Below are 21,525 nucleotides of genomic sequence, written 5' to 3' on the forward strand. Positions count from 1 at the left end.
ACGTCCTAGTCACGACGCTTATATATACTATATACACGCTGCCCAGTTCTTTGGAGAGTTTTAAACGCGCGTTAAAACGCTCAACAGGATATCCGCGCCGAAAATAGATGCACGGGCAAATACTAGGGGGAACACTCAGCTGTCAAGAATTAAGGGATTTATGCTTACTCCTCCATGGAACTTGGAAGGGCGATAAACGAATAATGCCCTTCCTGGAATTTATCTAGGAAACAGCTAAAACTAAGCGTTTGATCCGTAATCGAAGAGTAGTAGTTAAGTGTTCCCTTTTACACTGCCCCGGCCTGTACGTCAACAAACTACACGTTTATGCTAATTTGCGCATCCTATGAGCATACTGCACGCCGCGGTCTTAAGCTAATATTTAGAGCTGTGGGAGCCTCAGGCAAAGGGTGCGAATTTTGGTAACTTTATCTTACGTGCCAAGCAGGAAGCCTGATTATAGAGCGTGATTATAATGCCGTTCTTAGAAGAAACTATCAATTTGCGCGAAAATACGCACTCCCATCTAACTCGCCATCATGAAGTTTGGTATGTTCCACGTCCTCGCACTAATTACGGATTTCAGACACTAAATTACGCCTTACCTACTTTGCTTAATCAATTTCGCCTATCCAGCTCTTCCGTTCGTTTGCCTTCGAACCAGCAGATGAAAACTTTATTTTTATAATATTTGCTAGCCTTGCCTTTGCGATGCCTTGATTGCTGTTTGTGTTGGAATGTATTTGCTTTGAAATGCCTTTTCTTTTTGTATCCATGGTAGAGAGAGGGTGTGGTAGATGGTCCTTTGCGATCACAAAATGAACAAGGGAGGGGAAAACCTCAGGTTGCTTGAGCCGTACATTCTTATTTGTTCGATTTCTTTTTTGTTCTGTTCAAATTGTGAACTAAGTGCTTTGTATGTATGCTTTATATGCTTTCATTATCCCTGCCGCCGATGTACTTTAGGGGAAGGGAACGTTGTCAAGCCGCAATATTGCGGCTTTTTTCCCCTCCTCCTCAGCCATGTGATTTTCTTTACATGTCTGGAATAAAGTTGACTTGACTTAGTTGACTTGACTTGAGCGAGAAAGCAGAGAAGCCCCGATTCTTTCTTTACTTATGCTTACCGAAGTCCAGCTAAAAGTCGAGATACACGTGAACACAAATCTCTAGTCTTAACTTCGGGTGCTGTTCTCAAGGAAAGCAGGAATTATAGCGCAGTTGTCAACATGAAGCCATGCTTCTTTTATCGGTACTCTGCTCCCTAACGTGCATGGTCATATTAAGATATGTGTGGTTTGTATTTGGGCTCTAAGTGGCAATTTTGCCTCTTTGTCCGAAAGCACTATTAGAAAACGCGTGTGTGTTTTGAAGCCTCTGAAGTTAGCCGCGTGATGCGGGAAAGGGTGAGAAATAAACGAGGCTTTGAATGAGGGTGACCTTGGCCAACCAGGAGAAATACAATAAATTATGCCATGACTGAATTTCGAAACCGCGGCTTCGTGAACAGATCACCTTTGTCCCTGTTCGATATTATAGCAATCCTCACAATACTGGGCTCACAAGCCCAAACGATTAACACTCACCGAAAGGCTTTCCAATTTTAATTGTCCCGACTGGCGGAAACAGCGCTCTCTTTCGACAATCAATGCGTGCCTTCTTGCAACAAAACATACGTATGCGCAATCGACCATTTTTGCAATTTCGTTTTGCGCCATCATTCTTCTGGAGCTCGTTGTGCGACATGGCGCACAACGCAGCAATGGCATGTCGGTGTGAGTAAAGAACGAGGGAAGGCGGACATTATTTCCAAGTTCTGATAATCGATACGCCCTTGCCAAGATTTTGCTATAAATTTCAAACCAGTAAAGTTAAAATGAACTCTCATGCTACTGTTCTCAACTTCAGCTTACACATCGCCATTTGTTTTCAAATATCGGCCATGACGGAGTGCTCTTTTAAATAATAAGTCATTCCTCGAGTTTACAAGAGGGTAAGCGCTGCGCACGACGCCCACTGCATTTAACGGTTGAGGCACCCTCAATCCATCGTGACACATCGATCACGCTATAGTTACGTTAAACGCGGAACTTGCAGCAAGGCTTGCGAAACGGGTCGACTTGAAGTTTAAATGTATGCGAACATATAATGTACAAAAGCATGGAATGCGTCGCGCATCTTGTTCTGGATCGTCTTTTTTATTATTTTATGACTTACGAAATCGCTCCTTTACACGTCTATACTGACACCACGTGATCAGACATGCCAGCCGCTAAAGAATCGTCTCCCTCACACATCCTCCTCGCGCGCACACCCATAGCCGGGCACCATCGCACCTGCCTGCAGCACTCTGTCTACGGCCGCAAAACAAAGACGTCTGGATTCCTATCTCTCAGCATGGTGCGATCTCGGGTTCATCGCGGGCCCCCTTCTGTCGGGGAGGGACAGGACACTCCGTCTTCTGCGCGCAGCGCGACTTCCATTTTCGTAATTGTGGCTTGTCGCTCGCGATGGGCTGCCGGCCTTTTAATAGCGAGCAACGCCGCCAACAACGCGAGGAACGTGCTTGCTAGCTGGGAAGAGAGGAAGCTCCTCTTGATGCGAGCACAACCAACAACGGCGAGGAAAAAAGTGAGCAATGGGCGGAGAGGAAGGGGTGAAGATGCAAAGCCGACTGTAAAACCGAGATACCGCATCCTTATACACACCTGCACGAGTAGACACGTGCGCCAAGTACACAGGGACCGTCCCGATACAACACACACATACACATAGACATTTTTCTAAGTGATGCGTGGAAACCTGTCCTGTGCTGCAACCCAAACTCAGCACGCATGTGTGTACCACGTTTTCCTCTCTCGCTCTCTCAACCGAGTGGACTGAGCTGGCGGCTAATCAGTCGAACCGCGCGCCGCAGCGCCCGCTGTCGGCGCTCTAATTTCCCTGATGGCGCCGTTCCGAATGGTGCCTAATCACATGGTTGTGTGCCGTATGTGCTCACGGGTCCAGGCTAGACGAGGCTGCCGCATGGCTTCGTGCCGGCCGCATGCATGACCAACGAAGAGTGCGCGCGGCGAGGCACCGCGGATTGATGGATCGATGATGAGAGTAATTCGTTTGCGGTCGCCGAGGGGGCCCGAACATGCGCTGCCCCGAAGAGTTCGCGGCTTCCACCGCTCGGGTGCATTATGGATGGTCCGACTCGTTTCGCTTCGCCCGGCCTGTAGGCATAGAGCTCCACCGCCACGCCGCCTAGTATGTATACACCTATGCGCTATCTTCCAGGTGTAACGTATGTATGAGCGAGCGCGCTTAGAACGCCGCTTAAAAGAAAACACAAATCGATGAACGTGCATGCGAAACGAGCCGAGGACAAAACAAAATAGAGATGGATGGCGAATCTGACGTTTGTAGTCCAGATGCATTAAGTTTTACCTTGTTGCAAAGAGGGAAATTTCCGTGACACCTCAACTCGGGCGCCACGCGAAGCTCGCTGGCCTGCGTGTGCTATACTGCCCTGAAGCTATACAATCTTTTTTTATTTATGTTGTTTGTTGTTCGTATAAAGCGCGGCGGCCCAGGTGCTACGCCTGCCAGGAAAGTAATTATATGCATCAATCTCTTTTTCCTCGCTCGCATCCTGGTCCTATGTGTCGCTCTGTGCTTCCTGAACACAAGCGTGACGGAGTGAGCAAAAACGGCGCCTCACGTGAACAGAGCTGTGCAGTGTATTTATTTTATTTAAACATGCTTGAGCGAGGAAGTACACGTTTGCTTGTTTTTTTCTAACTAAAATTCAAGTGTTTTCCGCTAAGCATAATGAAATAAGCACTGTATCGCGCAGCGTAATTCGTTGATACAAACGAAAACAGCAATCCATGTCGGTTCCGCAGAATCTATAGGGTCGCAGCGTATGAAGCGGAAAACGCAATACAGATCGGTTGTTTGCACTACATTGTTTGGAATACTTGACGCCTGTATACTTGACGCGAGCTAGCGACCTTCGGCCTCCGCGAAAAGTGACACATGTTTCTCTATTTATCCTCACTGTCAATAACAGGAAGCTTTAGGCACGAGCTGTAAACATAATAATTGCAAGGATTACCAAGTTCATCCGTAGTTAAAACACATCTACAGGAGGACATCTCTTTTCAAGCGGTTCAACGTCGCCTGACGCCGGTCACTATAGATGGCCATAAAAACAATCCATGGTTTCGTATTAACACTGCTGAAGGATAATTTAGCACTTCAAAAGCGCAGAAACCATGGCTAAGACGGGAAGTACACAGATCCTCATTTTAGGACGTGCTTCCAACATCGAACTTCTTATTTCTTTGTAATCGATTCCGTTGCTCGTGCGCACTGAACTTTTATGGCGGTGCTAAGCGCCAAAACAATATGCTTTGCCATTCTACTCACGATTTAGTCACTTTATCACACTACATTACTGTGTTACCAAAATGGATGTGATTTTTTTTTCATGTATACCGCTTTTCCACGGATACTTTAATTAACAGTGGCAGTAGCCGTGGATGCAGCTTGTATATGCTCTGTCCTCCCTCCCCCCCCCCCCCCTCCCCCTCCTTTTTTTTTTGCTGAAAGTCCTCGGTAAAGATTTGCAAACAAAAAAATAAGTGTGCACAAAGTGAATATAAGTGAATCTATTATCGCTAAACGTAATCTTTCACCCTCAAATGAAACGACTAAATGTGGTTGCAACGGCAACAGCAAAACAACATTTTAGTTGAAGGAGAAAGAAGGTCCTCACGCGATGTTTACTGCTATACGGGGCGAAAACAGCAGCGTGAGAGTGGTAATGCTCCCCACCTCTATTTTTCCGTCAGGTGTTATTGCTGTGTTTTCGGTTTCGTGTTTCACCAATCCTGTTGGCGTTTCGTTTGGAGCTAACAGAACATGTTACGATGACACTTTGGTTGTAAAAAAAGAATCAGCATCAGAAGCCACAAGAAAGCTCGAAGTCAGTTCTATTAAGGTAGGGTGAAATGCTTTGGAAATGGGTCCTTGAAGCCACCTTGTGAAGACGAAAATACCTTGTGTCATGGCATTCTTTGGCCACAGATTCGCTTGCGCCATAAAATTCGATCATCATCAATTCTATTAAGGTATAGCAAGTCCGGCACTTAAAGCGAACACCTAACTTGTACTCAAATGAATACACCTAACTACCACATTCGTCCTAATTAATGACGAAAAATATGTCCGGTACAGTGCCTTCTGCGGACATATCTCTTAAAGAAAGGTTAAGACTGCAGCCCCTTGCGTCACATGCCACGAGCAGTCGAGTCGAGAATACCAGAGACGTTCCCGTTAAGTGCGGCCCGTACTGCACATTCACTCACCATCGTTACCATCGTCACCATAACAATGGCTCCAGCAGACAGCAGCGGCAGAATTTTCGCCAGTGTTGTTTGTGTGCAACTCTGCGGGCCTTCGCGCTCTTAATTGCGCGCCGGATAAACCAGCGGCGAAACAATTGCCCCAACAAAAAATCTGTTGAGTGCGACCTCCAGGCCACGTGCCGGGGCATACTTAGTGACGCGTCCAGACAGCGAAGCCGTGACCGTTCCTTAACCGCCTCTGCCAAAAACCATATCCATCGTGAAGCCAGGGGACGTACAGTGCGCGCAACGGGGACGTCGTACAGCATCTGTCCGGGATAACAAGCGCGGGCGCGTCTTAACAATGAGGAGGTCTAATGGGCGTGTGCGTTATAGTACATATAAACGCCAGGCTCGGACCCGCTGCCATCACGCGGCCGCGCACTCTTAAAGCGCACCGTATCAATCACGGCCACGCTTAGCGCCGCAATTGAAGCGTGCATGAACTATGGGGCGATTTTTCAAGGCACTTCATCCGCGTCCTTCTCCTCGGGCTCTCCTTCCTCCGCGCACTTTGTGCGCGTGCGTGTGTTGCGACGCACGTGCGTGCGTTAGTGCGGGCCTGCAACTCCGAGGAAGCATTGTGCAGCGAGCCGGACGATTTGCGGGGTGTATTTATGCATGGACTCCGAGCTAGCGGCAGCGCTCTGCGCAGTCCGTAACGGCGTCCGTCGCGGTCGTTACGGGGGACAATCCCTCTCTTTCCCTCTCTCCTTCCTTCCTCTCTCTCCCTCTTCATGTCTTCCCCCTTTCGGCTCGCGCGCGCACTTTGTTCAAAAGTCTGTGTAATGGCCGTGCGCGCGGACTTTCAGCGTGACCGCGCTTCCCATTGCCGCCGACGCTGCCAGCGGCGGCTACAGCTCGTCGGTGCTACGATGGGTCTTAATTCCGCACTGTGAATAATAACGGTAATTAAGCGCCAACTTGAGCTCGGCGGCGGTCGTGCTCCCGGTGCTTCCTTCGAAGAACGTCGGCGAGAGAGAAAGAAAGAACCGAGAACGAAAATAAATGAAAATAAAAAAGAACCAAAGCTCGTGATTTAGAAGCTACATCGCGTGACGCTCGCGTTTGCGCAAGTGTTTACGCACGTGTATATACGCACAGATACACTTTAAAGGCCCCGCTCGGCAGCTATACTTAACCACTTCGTAGGAGTATAGTGGAGCACACACATTCCTTCGCCCGTGTAAAATGAGCCGGGGGGTCGTTTGAGAAGAAATTTGTTCCACGACCTGAGCAAACTACGGAGGCCGGGTCGTTTTTCATATACATGCGCAATATGCGCGCATACCCGTCTCTTTGTATTTTTTTTCGAAGCAATTTCACCTAATTACGCTTTTCCTGCACTAATAGGGGGCGCGCCGTGCGGTGCGCGACACACAGTACAAGGAAGCGGCCGCTTTGTAGTCTCTGCATAGCGTTAAGCCGTTTAAGTAGGGTACACGCATGCACAAGCGTGCAATTGCCCGTCTCCGCAGCGTGTCGGGATAATAGATGCGCTTAGGAGAAACACGTCTTCGCGTCTATATCGCTGCTCCGCCGGACGTACGTATAATACATCAGAGGTAAATTCGAGAGCCCGAGACGTTCACAGGTCGCAGCGGTACGCTACCGGAACTGGTCACCCGGTCCACGTTTGGACGGGCTAAACGGGGCAACGCCGGCGTAGTGTTCTCGTGCGGTGCATGTCTACGGGAGCTGAGGCGTTGGTACTGGTGTAGGTAGACCGAGCAACGAAGAGCGCGACACCCTTATAAAAATGGTCTATAGAACTTCTATAGACTTTCTTATAGACTCTATTGCCTTCTTATAGATATTTGTTTTTGTATATTCATAGTCTATAGACTCTCTATCGACTGTCTTAAGACAAAAGTCTACTAAAAGTGTATGGCCATAAGTATATTGCCTATAGACTGTTCTCTAGGATTTGTCTACAGAAATTCAATAAACTTTACAGACAGAAGTCTATGGACAGTCTATAGGCTGTCAAAAAAAAATGTAAGGGCTGTGCGCAGAGCTCGGAAAACCTGCAGCTTTCCCACCTCATGCGAAGCCGGACGTGTGAAAAAGACCTCCTTAGTGAACAGACAAAAAAAAAAAAGAACTCTGTGAGGCCACGTCCTCGCGGAAAACTATAGCCTGCACGAGGCAGATGCTATGAATCTGGGCTACACTGATCCGAGACGCATTCCGAAGTGCGTGCACGCTTTGCTTGAACGAGGCGCCATTTGGCAAGCGTGTGGAAGGCTGGACTGGTTAGGGTTTAGTTGGGAATTAATCTTGAGACACGGGGAACTGTTTTATTCTTTTATTTTCCGGTAGTTTGTAGTTTTTCATTTGTCATTTTTAGCGTCTGGAGGCTCTGGTTCCTTAGTATATGCGCTTCTTTCTTTTCCACATCGTGGGTTTTACGAACGAAGGCTTGTCGAGGCCTTGTGTTCGCGTGAAATAATAAACCTGTGGTTCAGTATTTTGGTGACGTAGATAATCCGCTTCGAATGTCGTATACCATCGCAGAGAAGCCCACAGTTTGGTTGATTCCCTCCTTAGTAAAGCGAACCATGGCGGTTTTATAACGACTGTTCTTGCTTGAAATGACTGAGCTCTTTTTACGTACAGTCTGCCGCGTTCTGACGGTTCTTTCTATGTATTGACGCTTCTGCCCTATTTAAAAACAACATGAAAGTTACAGAGGGCATTTAAAACTGCCTACATGTTGTGAAGGTGAAAGCATGATTGTCTCATCGTGAGTTTATATGTCGTCGGTTGGAATCCCTGTTGCGAGTTAAGCCTCCAACTTGACTAGCAGTAGTAAGCTATGTGCAACGAGAAGTCGCATGACATCACCCGGAACGCTCTACGAAGACGAACGGTTGCATCACAACTGTGAAACAAAAGTCGGGGAAAGGCATACCGTTAAACGTGCATATGTAGTCGGTTGGAATCGCTGTCACGAGCTAGCCTGCAACTTGACTAAGAGGCGCATGCTATGTGCAGCGAGAAATCGTATGACATCACCCAAAATGCTGTATGACAAACAGTTGCGTCACAACTTTGATCCGAACGTCGGGGAAGGCATACAATTGGAGGTACACCGTGGGTTTATATGTCGTCGGCTGGGAGCGTGCCCGTCAAATTAATATAGAGAAATTTATGGGCGAATAATTGGACTAATGCGAAGGAAATAGGATAGCATTTTTCGGATAAAACAGTTCGGTTTTCCTGACCTCGAAATATCGGCATGTTTGAGCATGATATTCTCTGCCTCCTACACCATACAGTTATCCGCTTTGCGATTGTTACCAAGTCAGAAGAGTGAATCTCTTCTTGCTTTTACGACTGTTATGTTGAAATTCCCATTCACAGAGTGAACTTCATTGCTTTACATTTCATGAAATGGGTGAGAAGTAACTGCTGAATCTGCGTCTCTCAAGCTTTGCTGGTGCTCAGGAGTATGATTTAGTACATGAGAGCATATAGGCTTATAGGGCTGCATGCTAGAATTGAGCTTAGTATCACGCAGGCAGCTGAAGAGACGATTGGTGCACATGCCTTTTTCCTACTAAAGCACACTGGCTGCGAGTTCAAATTCTGAGGTGATTTTAAGCATAACAACCACATAATATACAGAACAGTGCTGGCGGTCGCGTGATCGTTGCGATCATCACGCCAGCAAATTTGAAGCTCTGCGAGATAAAGAAACCCAGGTACATCGCCTCCTAAACGTTTAATAGAGAAACGAATATGTATAGCCTACACAAAAAGACTTATCTGTGTTCACAGTCCCGACACGTAAAAATGTAAGGCCGCTCCGGTTGCCCACCGTATTTTAACGCACAACATGCAGGCGTTGTTCATGTTGTGGATGTCCGCGGAACTGCGCGAACATAGCGAAAGATTTTACAAGCAGTCCTTTTATCTTCTTGGTGCATCCTGGAAATGAACTTCCGTCGCAAAAAGGGATACCCGGGCCTCGCGGCTGGTGCTGCGCCGAATTGTCATCACGCACTCGGACAAGTCACGTCAATGGCTTTCATCAGCCGTTGATTAAGCGCTCCGCTCCGTTTACACTCGGCTACCCGATTTTTACAGAGTACCTGCCGAGAGCATTCTAAGAGATATCCAAGAGATCATGCTCCCATTTTAAACCGCTAAGAAACCAGAGGGCCACTGAGTTGAGCTTACCTGGTGAAGACGTCCGGGTAGTGGGTCCTGGCAAAGGCCTTCTCCAGTTCCTCCAGCTGGTAGCTGGTGAAGGTGGTTCGGTAGCGGCGCTGCTTGCGCTTCGGGAAGTCGTCGCTCATCTCCTGCGGGCTGTCCGATCGCATCACCATCGGCGGTCTGCCGGACGAAGCGTGCGTCTGCTGCTGCTGCTGTTGATGCTGCTGCTGCTGCAGAGGCGTCCTTTGGTGGTGCTGCTGGTGCGACTGGTGGTGCTGGTTCGGAGGACTGTGCTGGTGCGGATGCCTGGACACCGCTGCGCTGCGGTCACCAGCACCGCCTCCGCCGCCGGAGGCTTCGTCGGAGGCACCCAGTCGCGATCCGGGCACCGATGGGGACGAGATGCGGTGGCAGAGGAGGTCGGCGGCCCTTGGCGAGGACTGGACGGCGGCGGGCGGTGGCAGCTCGGGCCCTTCGTTGGCGCACGGCGGGTCGCCCCGGTCAGACAATCCCATAGCTTCTCGCGGAGACGGGCTGGGTCGCGTCGGGCTCGCGTGGCACCGGTAGTCGAGCGGGCTGGAAGACTGCGTCGGGGATCCTGCGCAAGAAGATGAAAGGAAGCCGCTTGGAATCGAGTCGCATAGCGATGTTTCACTGGGGCACTGAAGTGCAAGTAACGAAACGTGTTTTCACACCGAATTTGTGTGTCAACAGTTCTTTGGAGGTTGTGTGCGTCGCGAGATAGACGAATTTCATATGAATGATTTGTGTGTGAACTCAGTCCCCCAGAATGCAACGTCTCTCTCAGTATCGGGGAGTTTCGGAATCTGTTCCGCCTCGCGTCAAATAAAAAATAAAGGAATGCGCTTAAATACGTTTCTTACATACGATAGGGCGCTTCAAACCCGCACGTGACGTTACATAACCTTACAAGATTCAGTAGCAACACGCAGGCGTGGCACCTGTTGCCTAATGACAACGCCGCTTGCTGAAAGAACGAATACTAGCACATGACGAGCACATCATTGCGCTTATCACCAAGCCAGCTTCTTTGCATCCTGCACTCGCAACTAAAGCAAAGCAACACCGTAGATTTCACAGGTTCCATTACGAGATATACGCTCGTAGGAAGGGAGCACGCGTTTGGTCACATTTTGCCGTCAGCAAAGAAACAGCAAGATGTCCAGCAGCGACAAGGCGACATCTCTGTAACGGACACACCACACAACGCACCTTCAGTGCAGGCGAGAGCTTACCTTGCTGAGCAAGCCCAACGAGAGATGCAGGATCCGCCTCGGTTGTACAGCTCAGATAACCGACTTCGAATTCCAGCGCCAACACGCCACTCACTAACAGAGGTACCCGACTGCTCGAAGCGCGCGCGAGTATGCCAACTCCACCGATGTTGCCAGTGAAGAGTACCGACGCATGCTCGAGAAAGGCCGCAAGCGACAGTGGTCGACTGGCGGTACGCGAACACAACTGAACTCATGGCGGCAGCGGCGGCAGGAGAGCAGGCTGCCCCGGCATACGTACACGCAATGCGGCGTGAGGCCCCAAATTTGCACCCTAGCCAAACAGCGAGGGCTAAAGTTGCCCTTAAAAGCTGCAATTTCGTAATTATTACTCGATACCCGCGCGAGCCCACCTCCCTCCCTGGGAACTCGTTTAGGCAAAGAGAAGGGAAGAAGGTCCAGAACGCATGAGGAGCAGCAAAGACGCGAGGCAATAGCAGGGCAGGGAGCAACCGGCAGTAGTGTGAGCGCGCGCCAGCATAGAGAAGACACAGTTGCAGCCCACTGTAGAGGCACATGCGCATGAACAGACACACGCACACGCGAAAGAGAAAGAGAAGGTGCTTCAATCAATTCTGCCGCGTGACGGGAACGGCATGCCGGATTCGCGCACAAATAGACCCACCTCCGTCTCCCCCACCTCCCGCCCTCTCGGCTCGACTTCGTCCGGCAAGCTGCACTCGCCTCCGGTGCTGCTCTCTGGAAGCTGCCCCTGCCCTCCGCGTCGGCCCCCGTCGGTGTACATTTGGGGCAAATTACGGGTCGCTTCGCAATTTGCGTCCCGGCACCCGCATGAATCCTCGGCCGGCGTGTAATGACGGCTCTCGCCCAGGATCCGATGTCAATTAATCTGCCACTGACCGAACGACACCTATCGGGGAGGTTGCAGCATTGGACACCCCCCGTGGCACATGCGTATATATCTCTCCGTCCCTCAGCTCCCCCTTCCTCCATGCACAACCGAACCTCATAAACACTGAATAAAAAAAATAGAGAGAGGGAAACGGCTAGTAAGAAAGTGAGAACTGTGTGTCCGCTCTAAACTGTTTCCTAATTCCACCTGCAAGAAGGAAGAGGTGAAAGAGAGAACGTGGGTTTGGACGCGAGCGAGAAAGCGTTTAGTGACCGTTCAAAGAAACGACGTTTTAGCCGGAAACGGGGGGAGCGGGCCGAGAGACGCCGAGCGAGCTATAGGCGCGGTCACTGCTTAGAAAGAGCGCCGCGATTCACAATCCTCCAACCTCTTGACTTTTAAAGAGGAGTGCGGTCAAAACTCGGTCGGCGCCCCCCCCCCCCCCCCCCTCCCCCCCTCTCACTATTCAGGGGACACAAACGTGAGAGAAGAACCGTTTATGCGCGGTTTTTTGAAGGCGGCGCGTCTCGAGAAACAACCGTGCCGAGAAACAACCGTGCCGGCTCTCCGTGGCTCATCGGAGAGCCGGAAACAGCCTGACAGGTGCGGCGAGCACGGGCCGAATGATGTATGAAATGGCCCGCATGTTCTCTATGGTCGCTCTGTGCGTTGCGCCTGGCTCGCGCGCTTCCTTTCTTCCTTTCGTTCTTTCTTTATTTCCACTCTTCTTTCTCTTCTTCTTGGTCCCGATCTGCCGGAGCGGCTATTTCAGAGAGCGAAAGCGTGTACACGCGTCTTCGAGTTCGTTTCAAATGAGGATTAATGTTCGCTGTCCGTGACCTTCGCCGTTCAATCCTCCCGCACGACGCGAGGCGGCGGGCTTTCACGTTCGCTCTTTACCTCCCATCTACATTGCTGCTGCTGTTGTTGTTGCTTTTGCTGATAACTGCGACGACTAGGGACCAACTGGAGAGAATCAGGTTTTGCCTAAAGGAGGCTTTTAGGAAAATAAGCCGCGTTAATGAAGCAGGTTTCCGCCATGCACCGCTGGGCGTTCGGTATCAATCAGTGTGTACATCATCGGTAGCCGCCGCGGTGGCTCAGTGGCTATGGTGCTCGGCTGCTGGCCCGAAAGACGCGGGTTCGATCCCGGCCGCGGCGGTTGAATTTCTTTGGAGGAGAAATTCGAGGCCCGTGTACTGTGCGATGTCAGTGCACGTTAAAGAACCCCAGGTGGTCGAAATTTCCGGAGCCCTCCACTACGGCGTCTCTCATAGCCTCAGTTGCTTTGGGACGTTAAACCCCATAAACCAAACCAAACCATCATCGGTGCCTTTGTCCTTCCTTCAGTTGGTTGAAGGAAACGTGGCGCATTCTGAGTTCGAGTAATGGAGCATACCGCCTCCTCGTTAGTTACGAAACATGCCACGTTAGTGTTGTTTTCAAGCTGTTCGTCGAATAGTTTGAGAAACGAGATCAGGGTCCGTGGACCTCTGTGAAATTACCAGCTTCATGGCTTTCACACGTAGTCAAGCTATATAATAGCTCGCAAGGAAGAGAAAGCCGAAACAGCGGCAGCAGCCTTGGTTCACCACCGTGCCTTGGCCAATCCCCCCGCGTGGGTATGTGCCATTTTCATATGGTGAAGAAGAAGTAGAAGAAGCCTTGGTTCACCAAGAGTGAACGTGGTTAGTGTCTTGCGGAGGGAGCCTTGCAACTTCACGACGAATTTGACGCTTTTTTTTTTTTTCACGAAAGCAGTACTATAGCACCGCAGTGCGAAAAATCTGGCGTTTGTTTGTAGCCTCGGAGAGTACCACCCTTCAGGTACACCACCCACCAGCAACCATCCCACCACACGCATCCAGCTCAGAGCAGAAGGGCCAGGTGGCCGTTCGCTGATAACTGGCGGTGACCTCTTTGGAGCGCTCGATGGCTCCCGCCTAGACGGCGGGGTCCGAGCTGCGCTGGCAATATTTCCCCTTTCCTGCCGGTTTCCTTTTCTAACCTCCTTGCCCTCTACTCTTTGAGAGCGCCTACAATAAGGGTGAAAAAAACTTGTCGGCGGATATAAAATTAGGGAAGCTTTCCCATTGTTACGTGCTTCGATTATTATCAGGTTCTGGCCTGGAACATTATTCCAGTGAATGGATAATCGTTCGTGCAATACGCTACGGCGCGACAGTTCTGCGAGTACGCGGAAATTTTGTTCCATCTGCGAAGCAAACTGCGCGATGGACCACGTGGCCGCATTGGACTAATCACAGACACGAAAGAGAGAGATAATAGAGAATGAAACGGAAAGTGATGAGGACGGCACCAACACGAAACGATGGGGCTATAACTTCTTGGTACAAAGGGACTTTACATGGACAACGTTGCGATAGGTGTAGTAGTTAGAACAAACAGAACCATGAATGAGCAATGAACAGTGCCGAGGTGCAACGATTGTTCGAATGAATACGACTTAAAGTTGCCGATGACAGCCGCTTATAGGGTCGACAGGAAAAACGAGACAGCATTGTAAGGAACCAGAAGTGCGCCTGATTCATAGCGTTCGATGTTCTGGCTGGTGCGGCCGCTGTGCCTGGTAGACGATAGCAGGCCGCGTTGAAAAACTGCTGCTTGTTCTGCGCAGGGCTTATACCGCCGGTCGCTATTGTTATAACGGTTTAGGTCAGAACGACTAGTTTAACTGCAGGTTTCCTTTGCAAATTCTAATTTTTTTTTTTTATGCGAAGCATATTGCTAGAGCTACCACTCACGCCGTCGGCGTGGGACCCCTAGACGTCACGTCACGTGACACCGTGACGTCGTCGTGACGATGCCATCGCACAGACGCCGGAATGTCCTCGAGCGGCATTCCCGCGCATTTCGAACGCGCGTTCACACTCGGTGTAGGTGAAACGCTCGCTCCACCGGGCAGGCAGACGCGGCTTCCGTGGCAATCCAGGCGCTCACCCAACGCGCGTCTCGGGGTTAGTCGGCGTTCCGCTGTAGCCATGCCGTTGTCTTCCCCCACGACGAAGGCTTCTAGTGGTTGTATTAAAATGACCAAGTATGCAACCAAGGAAAGTCATGTATTACTAAGCCTAGCCACCAATATGCTTCGCATCTGACAAGGCTTAACCTTAGCTAAGCCTCAGCCATAATTTTTTTTTTCTATTTAGTCTGATGCCTCTAGTGCAAGGTGGCTAGTGCAGTAAACCGCTGCCTGTTTTCCCTTTCTCCACGGCAGCACCTCGGACGTAACTCGAAGTGCTGTTTTTCATTTCCCGTTGGGCGGTGTGCGCTTTTGGCGAGCGCCATCAGCGTCACTTGCCGAAACAAAAACACACAAATAAACAAACAAAAAATGGCTGCCAAAAGCCCTCCCCACATCCTGGTTTAAATTCGAAACTTCTCATGCGGGTTTAGCTTTGCCGTAGGTACGGCGAAACCAAAGCGTGCGAAGGCTTAGGGTGCTACAGCTTGTCGAGGGCATGGGCGGCGTGCTATGCCAGTGGCCCGAGTTTGCCGTCGAGTATGCGCGTGCTGATCGGCTTATGATCTGTGCTTAATGTCAACTACCCAACATCAGCGCTGACACGCCATCTTTTGGCCCAAATCAAGGTAGACCTAGTCACCCCGTCTCGAGGAACTTTAATGCTTCAGCCGGCATAATAAGGTGCTCGCAGCTGAAGAAGTTAAAACAGGCGACGGAATAGCACGCGAGCTCAGCTTACGGAAGTAACTTCGAACAAAGTGCCCGGGCCAGCTGGGTGATGAGCGACTTCGAAAACGCAGTCATATACGGCATTCATTTATTGAACCACAGTCAAAATGATTACAACAAAATTTTTACAAAGCCCGGAATACCCACCTCGCAGGCTAGTTGTATTTTCATGCACATACTGCCCAGAAAACATAATTAAAAGACAGTACAGATAGAAAAACACATTTTGCATAGCACCAGCAAAAAAGTTACAATCGCTTGTGATAACATCACTTCATTAAGGCAGCGAGTTTAGTATTCGTGTATATTTCAGGTGGCACGTAGTTCCAAGTTACAGTTGCGACATGTGTGCTATTACCGTGAACATTTTTAAGTGGGACGACATAGTTGCCTCCTGATACGCCGCGTGATCTAGGCTGTGCTGTGACGACGTAAAGCGAGATCAGGGTACTGGAAAGTTGCTGCTAATCGAACGGTACATCCACGAACACCTTTTTTAAATGCACTGAATAGATGAAGAAGAAGTACTTCTGAACATTTAAAGAGAGGCGACGTATAAAGTTTTGTAAATGTCAGATGAGATTAACCAAACTGCTCGTTCTTGAATATTGAGTCAAGGTTCCCGTATCGACACACGTGCTGCCAAGGATCCTGTATTCTGCCTCAGCACGCAGTGTCGGCTCTGCTGTATAGTTGTTTCGAAACGAAAAACCTAGCGCTAAGATGGCGGCAGCCATTCGATGCGACGAAATGATTCTGCAGGCAAGCGCCGGCTTACAGCTTTTCATGACCAACGTGCGACAGCTGCGGGGAGGCAGCGGAGCAGTTGCTACAACGGCAACCCTTTCGCATTGCCGACGAGCAAGTTTCGTCACCTCGGTTTGCCGACAGCATTTCTCGCTGACTAATTGTTGCTACGTGGCCGGAGCTCATACTTCTCATCCCCCCTTTATTTTTTTAAATTTAGCTGTCTTTAAGCTCGTTATATTGCGCATGCTGCGTGATCCTCATCCTCTTTCATTTACGCTTCTATCTTCCCTCTCCCCCTCCTCCTCCCCCCTTCTCTCCATCTCTTCCTCCCCTCTTCCTCTCCTTGCCTCTTTCAGAGAACACTTGTACCGGAAAAACAGGGACGGGTATAGAAGGAAAACGCAACACGACCACGAATGCAGACCAAGCCCGATTTTTCTTTTCTTGCGCTTTCTGCCGTATTAACGAATGCCTGAATTAGTGCCTATTCATTTTCTTTCACAATTAGCGGAAAATTCAATGACAATTACGCAGCTCGCAGTGCTGAAAATCAGCGTCAGCTGACATGTGAATATGATTACTGAAAGAAAGATGCAGCTCATGCGGAATGCCCGTTCGAGGAGCCTTCGCATTAAAAGATAAGGCTGAAAAAGTATTGCACTCCGTTTTGCTTCGCTTCGAGGATGCCACTCGGCCTCCTCACACAATCCCCGCCCCCGCGCGCACGCACGCACGCACACAAGCACATGCGCCATTCTTGCCACTTCGATATTATATACATGTCCCCCAAACAGCCTCTTACGACACCCTTACACAGCAGAAAGCTTCGCTGCAAACCCCCCTGCGCACAGATACGCAACCGTTGCCAGTTCTGCATTTCATATATTTCGTAAAAAGTGCGGTTACGACACCCTTACGCAAAAAGAAAGCTTTCCTGTAAAGTCACCCTCCCACCTCACACATACACATGCACAATTCTTACCAGTTCTATATTACGTAGTACGCGTTCTCAAATGCCTATTACAACATCCTTCCACAGCAGAAAACTTCCCTGCAAAGTGTTCTATAAGGAGTAATTAAATTCCAGCAGTTTCTTAAGAGGAAGCAGACATTTATTTCTACGTTATTTGACTGGTTTTTAAAACATTGCCGCGCCCCTGGTTAGCAAAAATGAATCTAGGGACACTACTCATTTCTTGCAGCAGTACTCCACCTTCAAGAGGAAAAAACTGCTCCCCACCCCGCCCCCGTATTGTAAAAACAGAAAAAAAAATCATGACGAAATACGAGCATTCAGCGGAAGTGTTTTTTGTTTGAGCCAAGAACGTATCGTTTGTGCAAAGCTTTCTTCTCACCCGCTCGAATGAACTTGCTGTCGTCGATGCAGCTGGAAGGCCAGCTGGCCTTGGTCAACCAGTCTAGTGAGCTCCTGATTCGTGCTCTTAAATAAGGTGATTCCCTCTTTTTTAAGAGCGTTACCTCTTACTCATCACGTCTCGAGATTTCGTGGGGTCTGCTACCACCCTTAGAGTTCCTGTATATGCTCTTTGGTAGCATATACAGTAACTCTAACCACCCTGAGATCACAGCGCCATCTGTGGCAGCAACTAGAAAACAGCACATCTCGCATTGATACTTGTAGCGCCATCTACAGTAGCATTGTAGAAACAACCGCCTGCCGCGTACCAATGATGACGTCACGGTCCCGCTAACGCCCGTTACTTCAACGTCTTCCAGACAGTGGCGGCCTTTTTCGTGTGAAGTCGCCGCTCGGAAACAAATTGTGAATGAGACTCCCGATGGACGCACCGGCGAAAAGACATAAATTCGTGATACAGCACAATTGTCTCGCCGAAAGTGCAACTGGGAGGCGCTTATACACCTGTATGCGCAAGCACATGCCTTGTTGAACATTACTTACTGACAGCGTTTCCTGAAGTACATTTCTTTCCTTCTTCCGTTTAAAATGAGATATCGTTATTTGCACTGAGTTCGGGATTGGGCAAGTGAGGAAAAAGTCTCAGAGAAATTCAGACCACAATATACGGAGCTTTTTGCGCATTATAGAAATGGAAGGACTATAGAACCATCCTCGAACTCCATTTGCCCGTTTGTCGGTCGGGAGAGAGAGAGAGAGAGCGCGCACTTTGGTTTACTCCCTGCCGAAGCTGGAGTTAATGTGGCATTTAAATCCGCAGACAATATATATCGGGTAAACAGCAGCTACAACGCATCAGTTAACACACTTGATCCAAACAGTATAGGGCAGTCGGTTAACTCCGGCCGTGGTAACCTCCAGTTTTCAGAATGCGTCAAAACTGTATTCTGGAGACTGACCATGGCCTCGTGAATAGAGCTCAACGTTCGCAAAAGCCGAGTGTACATTAGACTCATAACGCGTCGAAAGTGGCGCATCCTTCAGTGGTCAGAACTGTAGCGTAGGTAAAGAGGAAAAGTGGAGAGAACGGGCCGTCTTATACTCGATAATTTTCAACCCATTGCATTCATAGGGCGAGCTCAGCGCAAGCAGAACGACGAGGTAAGTGAACAGCAAACGGGGGAAGGATGCACGTCATCGGCCGACCATAAACTAGAGGCCTCCTGTGGAATTAATCCACAAGTCGACTTATAATGGCGCCGCGCGCAGCCGGTAATATGTCCTTGAGCTGGTCGCCGCTCGCGTCCGGAGCGAGCGATTCGCCATAAATATCGCCCTTTCTCCTTTGGAAGCCGCCCGCTCTCCTTACGGGTCACCCCTGCGCACCGGCCATACGGATGACCCGCAATCGTTGTCGTTATCGTGTTCGCAGCGCCATTCAGACGAAGCGGATAGTCGACATTTGCTTCTGTGTTTGTATATCCCTCTTTCTCTCCTGATCTCTTTGTAGGAACAGCGCTTCGCCGCCGATTGCAGTTTATACGGGAACCTGGGCGTACGCGGCTGGAAATGGATGACACGATGTGGCGAGTCGTCGGTCGAATTACTCGACCACGCACACATTCTGCATTCGGATGGCTTATTAAGAGGAGACGCGGAGCGGAGAGGGAGTTGGTAGTCGCTGCAGCAGAGCTCTTCATTGGCTTGCGCGCACTTCGGCTGCGCCTCTGGTGTAATCTGCGGAGGGCGATGTTGGTCGCGATCGCGCTTGCTTGTGCGCAGTACGCGGCGGCATATTTATTATAAGCCGATAGGCTTATCGCTGGTTGATGTAGTAGGTGAGCTATTGGGCCGCCGCAACACTGAAGACTGTTGAGTGCTGCATTCATCAAGCGCCTGGCTGCGGAATGGGGTAGGGAGGGGGTAATTTATACGCGCGCCATAGGCACTTCGCTGCTGGTGCGCCGGTTCTGCATGGCCGTGCAGGCAGGGTGGTGGAGCGGCCACACGCCGATAAAATAGGTACCCGCAGGGTGGCGTGAAGGAAGTTCGAAATATTTCTAACTATAGCACAAGAGTGGGCGAGAGTGGATACATGGTTGAGGCGAGAGATGCCAGGTTGAAACACTCCCGCGTGGAGCGGAAATCGTAAAGTTCTAAAGGGCGCGTTCGCCGAAGCTTTTAGCTCTCATCGAAGTAAACCAACAAAAAAAGAAGTGAAGATGGTATAAGTAAAATTAAAGAATTAAGAGATTTTGTGCGCGAACCCTTTTTGTCTTCGTTTTTTCCTCCCTATCTATGTTACCGGTGCTAGTGCAGCTCGATAACCCTTGCGGAAACTGTCGGTGGTCGCTTGTCGGCATGCCATAAAAATCGCGAACGGTCGCATAAAACCGTTTGACATTCATGGGACGCGAACGCGCACCTTACGAGGTCCATCCCCTCGAGCAGTTGCCATTAAGCCCATGCGGATACCATGTAATATAATTTCGCTCCTCTCTCATTTTTAGTTTGTTTTTGCACTGTCGAGCGCGAGCCATTCACCTTTTCGCATAGACGCGAACAACCAATAAGGCGAAGGAGAGGCATGGGCGGTCCATTCACCGCGAAACAGACGCACATCTCACCTTTCATGTTTTTATACCTGCTATTCTATTATTGGAGGGCTGTGTATATGATGAATGTGTATAGCATGAGCATGGACATCTAGTTAAGAAATCTTAAGGAGAATAAACTGCATACTGCAGGCGCGTTTTCTCACTCTTTATCACAGGCGCACAACTCCATGGTTTGCAGTCACTGGTTGTCGACACACACATACACACACACAAAAAAAATGCTCGAAACGCTTGTAACTTGTTTAACCACGTCCACGTTCGAGTCAGAACGGCGCACGTACATTGTCTACCTCCATCGAAGTGTTTAGCAACCTAAAATAGCCCATTCTATATTTTATTCGCTTGTAGAACCTGTACATGTGATACGCTATGCAGCGTGTGACGTGTGATGTACACGGCGTTTACAACGCTCGCGGGGCCAATATCTTATTCATGACGTTTCATCCTAGAGTCTGATTTAATTTAGCTACACTTGAAGAGACATTCGGTTCTCGGCATGGCATCGACACTGTTGAGATAGCTGCTGCTTGCTTAATTAGCATCTGTTTGTTCTTTTCCTTCAGTGCACATATCTCTCAGCTGGTACTTCTGATTCGAATGAACTTGTGACAGAATGACAGAAAGAGCGGCCATATCACTGGCGTCGGCTACACGACGATCTCAAATAGATGAATCACGCGCCACTCTGTGATATGTCTAGAAAGACGAGACATTTCTTTCGGGTGCCGCGCCCGTAATTCGCGGTTGCCACGCGCTCGGGTGAACGGCTGCATGAAAAGCGCAAACAGCCAGCATAAAAATATGCAAAAAAAGAGAGAAAGGAATCAGAAAGTAAAAGGAGCGAGAAACAAAAGATGGAGAGTCGAGGCTCAGGAGAGCGTTAAATCGGGAGCGACAGAGGGCAACAAACTGCTCTGCCCTTGCGCGCACCGTGGCAGCGCGGCGGAAAAGAGAGACGCCGTAATAGCGTGTTGAGTGCACTACATACAAAGACTTCTGTGTGTGCGCACCCTTGGTAGCGCGTCTCGCGAGGCACGCCTGCCTGGTAGGCGAGGCCCTCGCACGGGTGTGGTGGCGATGCCGGCGCGTTCGGTGCAAGACGCCATGCGCATATACATACACACGCACAGCCGGGGCTGCCGTCGTCGGCATGCAGTGGCAATGGCTCCTCACACGCAAGCACACCCTGCGAAATGATCAGCCGCGCGTGCTCACCTCGGATGCTTCCGTTGCTTAGAGTATGAAGAGTACCCCCCAACCCGGCTCCCTCGGGACGAAGATGACGAACAGTGCAACCTCTGCAGTCGTCGTCACAACTAGGCTCGTGGTGCAGCAATGGCGAGCGTTTAATGCGCG

The 21,525-nt window shown here is 49.8% G+C and overlaps 1 protein-coding gene across 1 annotated transcript in view; it reads right to left on the reverse strand.

Annotated features, from left to right (window-relative positions):
- The window catches only part of LOC149342201 (uncharacterized), a 130,656-nt gene that overhangs the window by 51,863 nt on the left and 57,268 nt on the right, over positions 1-21,525 (reverse strand). Inside the window, exon 2 of the mRNA XM_089544483.1 lies at positions 9,585-10,158. Within this exon, the coding sequence (XP_089400609.1) occupies positions 9,585-10,158 (574 nt within the window). The remainder of the gene's footprint in view (positions 1-9,584; positions 10,159-21,525) is intronic.

Source organism: Amblyomma mixtum, chromosome 5 (genome assembly GCF_055824585.1).
Source record: "Amblyomma mixtum isolate Tamu chromosome 5, ASM5582458v1, whole genome shotgun sequence".
NCBI classification, from domain to species: Eukaryota; Metazoa; Arthropoda; class Arachnida; order Ixodida; family Ixodidae; genus Amblyomma; species Amblyomma mixtum.